The 6719-nt window shown below is 39.8% G+C and overlaps 1 protein-coding gene across 1 annotated transcript; it reads left to right on the top strand.

Moving 5' to 3' along the window:
- The first annotated feature begins 5398 nt into the window (after window positions 1-5398).
- On the top strand, window positions 5399-5927 carry LOC119822813 (small ubiquitin-related modifier 2-like). Its single transcript, XM_038342389.1, has one exon. It carries the CDS (start codon window positions 5459-5461, stop codon window positions 5744-5746), a length of 288 nt encoding a protein of 95 aa, XP_038198317.1. The 5' UTR covers window positions 5399-5458; the 3' UTR covers window positions 5747-5927.
- The last annotated feature ends 792 nt before the right edge of the window (window positions 5928-6719 follow it).

The raw sequence follows: 6719 nt of genomic DNA, 5'->3' as shown, positions 1-6719 counted from the left end.
GAGTCATAAACTTGATTTCTTTTTCAAAATCAGCATTAATCACTCCTGGAGCAAAAAGATACCCTGTATATTAGTGCTACTTTTTTCCAATAATAACCCTTCAGTGTCTCTCAGCAAAGGCCCATAAACATGGGTAGGGAGGGCTTGCACCCCCATTACAGAAGTCAAAATCAAATAGATGGTTGAGCCAAGATAGAATCCTGGATTGCCTGAGGTTGCTCTATAAAGGTCTTGAATTGATTTTTCTGTGGGGGAATAGGCTACTAGATTATGCCATGAATCTATTTCTGGTACAGGGGTAGGCACCTCTGCTCATTTCCCAGCAGGGGATTCCCCTGAGCATCCTTCTTTGACCTGCATTCATTAGCTTAATGCTTTCCTCTCTTGCATCTCTGGCACAATCCTGGTTCCCTTCTTGACCATAGGCGTACTCTCCTATCAGAAAACTGATTGATCTGATTAAGCAGTTTGACCACATTCAAAGCAACTTCCTGGAGGTCCTAAAGCCCTCCTTCTTTCTGGGTCTTAATGTTCTATTGGGAGAAAACATTTTCAACTGTTTCCCCCTGTAAAGCAGCAATTATAGGTAGCCCCTGGATATATGAGGGTCCAATATCTGATCAAATTTGAACATAATTAGAAATGCCATCTTTCTTTCTAAAAGGTCTCAAAGTAGTTTGACATAATGCTTGAATATTTTCATAGGCTTTCTGTTTAACAATCAAAAGTCCAACTTCAATATCCAAAGTAAATTGCTTGATATCTGCATCAGCCTGACTACAAAGTCCTGAAACAACTCATTAGGTCCCTGCCTTATTTTAGATAAGTCCTCAATCTGCTCTCCAGAAGACGGAAATTTATTCCAGGTCTTCTTGGCATTGATTTGGACATATGCTGCTACCTCTAAATTTAACTGTTGACCAGTTTCCTTTTGTCATTTTGTATAACCTTGAAGGAGCAAGAGTAGGTCTGAACTCTCTGACCATTAGTCAAGGTGAAACAAATTCATTTCTGTGGGTTCCCACAATTGCACTAGATATATATCTAGAATTCATCAACATGATACTATGCATCATCTGTTTGTAGCCTATATCTAAAACCTCTGCGGGGGTGGTGGTGGTGGGATGAGTAAGCCTCTCTCTAGTGGAACTGACATCTCAGAAGGAGACAGAAGATGTCTTCACTGTAAACTTTAAGGTCTGTCATAGGCTGTTGCATAGAGGACTGTGGCCTATCATACTGGGTCACTCTGGTGATAGAATTGAATTGTATGAGAGTTCTTTTCACTTTACTACACAAGGTCCAAGAATGAGTTGACAATGAAGACCCCTTGGTTATGGAAGGTTGAATCACATGAACCCAAAGCATGAAGTGGAGCCATAGGAGGGTAGGCACTCTCTTTTTCACTTGAGCCTGCAGTGATATCACCATATTTGGGTTTCTGGTTGAGGCCATAGAATTTGATCTTTCAATTGCACTTTAAGTTCTGTATTCATAGATGTTGCAGAATATTCACTTCTAGGATTAGAGCCAATGGTTCTTATGATACTATTTACAAATAGCGTGGCATTTGTTACTTTTCAAGTATTAGACCAACATATGTGACTACAGGCATACCTAAATAGAAATCTCATCAGGAATGAGAAAGAAATCACAACTGAGTGAAACCTTGTACTCTCAGTGTATCAAAGGAAAATCAGGCCCATAGACATCAATTCTCCATTTGAGTATGGTAGAATCTAAGTCCTTACTCATGGCATATCACCACATTAGCTCCAGCTTTTTTCCTTCTTCCACAGAGCAGTGGGCATAAAAGAGTTAATAGCAAAAATCTTGAAAAAACTTCTCCTTGCTACAGGAGAATCACTTTTAGCTCCAGTTGCTGCTGTCAGGGGAGCTGCTTGAAATGTAAGAATGGAAGTATAGGGAAGAAAGGACTTTTGAATCACAGGGGAGTATTTGAGGACTACTCAGTTCAGAAGATGGTCCTCTTACTGCTCTCAGCCAATAATTCTCTGAAGCCCCAAAGCACAGACATAGAGCCTCCCCATCATCACAGATTGTGTCTTAACTCATGGTTGCCCAGGACACTGCCCTGTTAAGTATAAAGCACCATCAGTATCAGAAATTGAGCACAATATAAAATAAATAGAAATAAATGGTGTTGAGTTCTAAGCAGTGCTAAAGAAGAAAGTTATCAACAGCTGTGGATCCAAAGTACAGAGATACTGGCTTCCCAGGCAAAGTATGGTTAATGGTATAATAGTGGCAACACTGTGATACGGGTAACTAACTTTTTTCTGATTAGGACTAAGGCAACTCCTCCTGACAAAATTTACTATAAGCCAGTTAAGAATCTGTAATGATATTTCAATTGTATTTTAATAAATAAAGCTTAACTGAAGGTCAGAGAATATAACAACTGCCCTTGTCAGCCTTATAGACCAGGCAGTAGTGACCTCACCTTTAACCCCAGTAGCCACACTAGTTTGCCATAGAAACTGGTGATAGTAAAGCACACCTTTAATTCCAGCACTAGGGAGGAATATAAGATGGGAGGAGACAGCTCTGACTTAACAGTATCATTCTGAGGAAGGTAGGGTCAGGGTCAGTTTGAACCCAATTTCTGTCTGTAGGTTTTTCTTAATTGTGCCACATTTGGCACCCAAAGTTTGGAATACAAATTAATTTTTAAAAAGCCATTTTCCTGAGCCATTTTAGTCATCAGCTCAGGCCAGAGCTGGACCCAAACCTAGCCACCTGACTTCAAGAGAAAAACTAGTACTCCCATCTGCCCTGACTTAGCTTACTTTCCTGCCTTGCCTGTACACCCATGGCTTACTGTGGCATTCGAAGCTTGCCGTCACACTACACATCACCCACACAGCTTCCTGAACCCCCCCACCCCCATACCTTCCTGTGGCTCCCATAGTCTCTGTGACTTGATGCTAACCTCGAGTGCAGATTCCATGGGGTTACCACAGCTTCCGCTGGCTTCTGCGGCCAGTGTGCACCCACTACAGGGTTGCCCTGACTAGTCTCTCTTTAACAAAAATGTGTTCAGTTTTGTTTTGAGTTCTGTTTAGAGAATTACTGACATTAGAAAAAGACCAGAGGTCCAGCATCTCTGGACTGCTTTAGCGGTATAACTAAGACACCTACTGGCCCAAATCATTATTACACCTTAAAATTCGCATCTGAATCAGGATTTTAATGGAGGTACATCATCTGGCAATGGTAAATAATATCACCGCCCAGGGATTTAACAACCTTTTGTTTCGACTATGTTGGGAGTGCTAAAAGAGGTATATGATCTAGCTGGGAGGTATACATTCTTAGCCATAGCTGTTATTAGTTTGATAATTCATATTATAATCGAAAAGAAATTATTTGACAACGGAGTCAAGAATGAGAAACATTGAGAAATGATACAGACTTTACAGACTAGTAATGAGAAGTTGACTAAAAGGATTCATAACATTGAAAATGATAACCATAATTTGACAGGAAAAATTCACTCAATGACAATGGGTTATGAAACCTTAAAGAATGATTCTGAGAGATTCTCTGAAAGAATTCATACTGTCGAAACTGACAATCAAAATCTGTTAAAAAGTTATGACAAGTTACCAGATAGACCATCCCTATATGCCATTCCAATAATCTCTAAAGATAACAAGGTGTCATTAATGGACAAACTTAAAAGATTTGGAAACATATGTACATGATAAGAACCAGAGATTAGCCCCAACCCCCCCCACACACACTTCCTGCTCTTCCTGCAGGGGTTATTCTCCCAGGATACTTCCTCTCTCTTCCTGTCCCTTCCCAGCTTGCACCAGAACCACACCCCTCATCCTCCTGTCTTTGGGGCCACAAAATCCCACAGCGCAGCCTCTTTGGGTGCCAGGACCAGGAATTGAGTGCACCCAGGCCGGTTTCAATAGCCTGCCTGCAGCAAGGTAGGCCCTTTGTCAGCGAGCTGCTTGGCCAGCAAGGAGACCTGCCTGTCTACCAGAAGACCCATCATTCATTGGGGTGAGAGAATTGAATTTATTGGGGTGAACTGAACTTCTAAAAGAAGACCCAAAGGGGATTATTCAGAGGAAGAAATAGGCAGGCGCCAATGCAAGAATTCCTCCAACAATTTGAAAAACAACATGAAAGGACCAGAACCCAGCAAACTTATAACAGGAGGACTTGAATACACTAATCAAGAAGAAGTAGAAAAAATTGACTTTATGAAAGTAATAGAGTCCCTTAAACAGGAGGTGAAAAACTCCATTAAAGAAATGGACGAGAAGAATAACAAAAAGTTTGAAGAATTGAGTAAATCCGTAAACGATATCCTAGGAAACCAAGAAAAAACAATCAAACAGATAATGGAAACAGTGCAAGACTTGAAAACTGAAATGGGGGCAAGGAAGGAAACACAAACCGAGGGCCAGCTGGATATGGAAAATCTATGTAAACGAACAGAGACTACAGAAACAAGGATAACCAACAGAATACAAGAGATAGAAGAAAGAATCTCAGATTCTGAAGATACCATAGAGAAAATAAATGCACTGATCAAAGAAAACAGAAAATCTGACAAATCCTCATCACAAAACATTCAGGAAATCTGGGACACAATAAAAAGACCAAACCTAAGAATAATAGGCATAGAAGAAGGAGAAGAATTACAGCTCAATGGTCCAGAAAATATATTTAATAAAATTATAGAAGAAAACTTCCCAAACCTAAAGAAAGATATCCCTATTAAGGTTCAAGAAGCTTACAGAACACCAAATAGACTGGATCAAAAAAAATCATCCCCTCGCCATATAATAATCAAAACACAAAACATACAGAATAAAGAAAGAATATTAAGAGCTGCAAAGGAAAAAGGTCAAGTAACTTATAAAGGTAAACCTATCAGACTAACACCTGACTTCTCTATGGAAACCATGAAAGCCAGAAGGTCCTGGATAGATGTTTTGCAGAAACTAAGAGACCATGGATGCAAGCCCAGATTACTATACCCAGCCAAGCTTTCGTTTACTCTAAATGGAGAAAACAAAATATTCCAAGAAAAAAAAACAAATTTAAACAATACGTAGCCACAAATCCAGCCTTACAGAAAGTAATAGAAGGAAATTCACAAACAAAGGAGTCCAGCATTGCCCAAAATAACTCAGACATCTAGCGACCCTTCACCAGCACATCTCAAAGAAAGGAAACACACAATTTCGACTACCAAATAAAAAAATGACAACCGGAGTTAACATCCACTGGTCATTAATATCACTGAATATCAATGGACTTAATTCACCTATAAAAAGGCACAGGCTAAGAGATTGGATATGAAAACAGGATCCAACATTCTGCTGTTTACAAGAAACACACCTCGGCTCCTTCAGTGCGGACCTGGTGCCTCTTTTGTGAAGCGGCAGCTGAGGAGACTCGGGCGTTCGCCATGGCCGACGAGAAACCCAAGGAAGGAGTCAAGACCGAGAACAACAACCATATTAATTTGAAGGTGGCGGGGCAGGATGGCTCTGTGGTGCAGTTTAAAATTAAGAGGCATACACCACTTAGTAAACTAATGAAAGCTTATTGTGAACGACAGGGTTTGTCAATGAGGCAGATCAGATTCAAGTTTGATGGGCAGCCAATCAATGAAACAGACACACCTGCACAGTTGGAAATGGAGGATGAAGATACGATTGATGTGTTCCAGCAGCAGACAGGAGGTGTCTACTAAAAAGGGAACCTGCTACTTTACTCCAGAATTTTGTTATAGACCAAGAATACATTCGCAATTAGAAAGCCGCAATTTGGTTCCACCACATCCTGACTACTACAGTATAGTTTTCTCTATTCTTTCATTTCCCTGTCCCCATTTCTTTATTGTACATAAAGTAACTGGTGTATGTGCACAAGCATATTGCGCTTTTTTTTCCTTTTTTAAACTAAATGGCCAATGTTCTGTTTTGATTGACAGCAGATGGAGGTGGTCCGGGGGAAAGTGGTTCTGTGAAAATACCCCTGCTCCATTAGAGGCATGCTCATTCAGCATACCCCCTGCTCCATTAGAGGCATGCTCATTCAGCTCTTATCTTTATATTCCAGTAAGTTATTTTGCTCTCAGTGTTTTAACAAAAGAACCCAACCACAAAATCCTTGCATACCTTGTTCGATTGGAGAATTTTAATGTTTTTCATTTATCATTGTAAAACCAAGGACAATTTTATAACTTTTTTGTACGTAGCTGTTACATGTAGGGCAATCTGTCTTTAAGTAGGGATAAATTACTCTTGAACAAAATGATCCTAGATAGTTTTCCCTTCAAGTCAAGCGTCTTGTTGTTTAAATAAACTTCTTGTTAAAAAAAAAAAAAAAAAAAGAAACACACCTCAACCACAAAGATAGACATCTACTCAGAGTAAAGGGTTGGGAAAAGGTTTTTCAAGCAAATGGACCTAAGAAACAAGCGGGTGTGGCCATACTAATTTCTAACAAAGTTGACTTCAAACTAAAATCAATCAGAAGAGATGGAAAGGGACACTTTATACTCAATACAGGAAAAATCCATCAGAATGAAGTCTCAATCCTGAATATCTATGCCACTAATACAAAAGCACCCACTTATGTAAAAGAAACATTACTAGAACTCAAGGCAGCAATCAAACCAAACACACTGATAGTGGGAAACTTCAACACTCCTCTCTCACCAA

Source organism: Arvicola amphibius, chromosome 1, assembly GCF_903992535.2.
Source record: "Arvicola amphibius chromosome 1, mArvAmp1.2, whole genome shotgun sequence".
Classification (NCBI taxonomy): domain Eukaryota; kingdom Metazoa; phylum Chordata; class Mammalia; order Rodentia; family Cricetidae; genus Arvicola; species Arvicola amphibius.
Note: the sequence above shows the minus strand (reverse complement) of the source record. Positions and strands in the feature narration are given on the sequence as shown.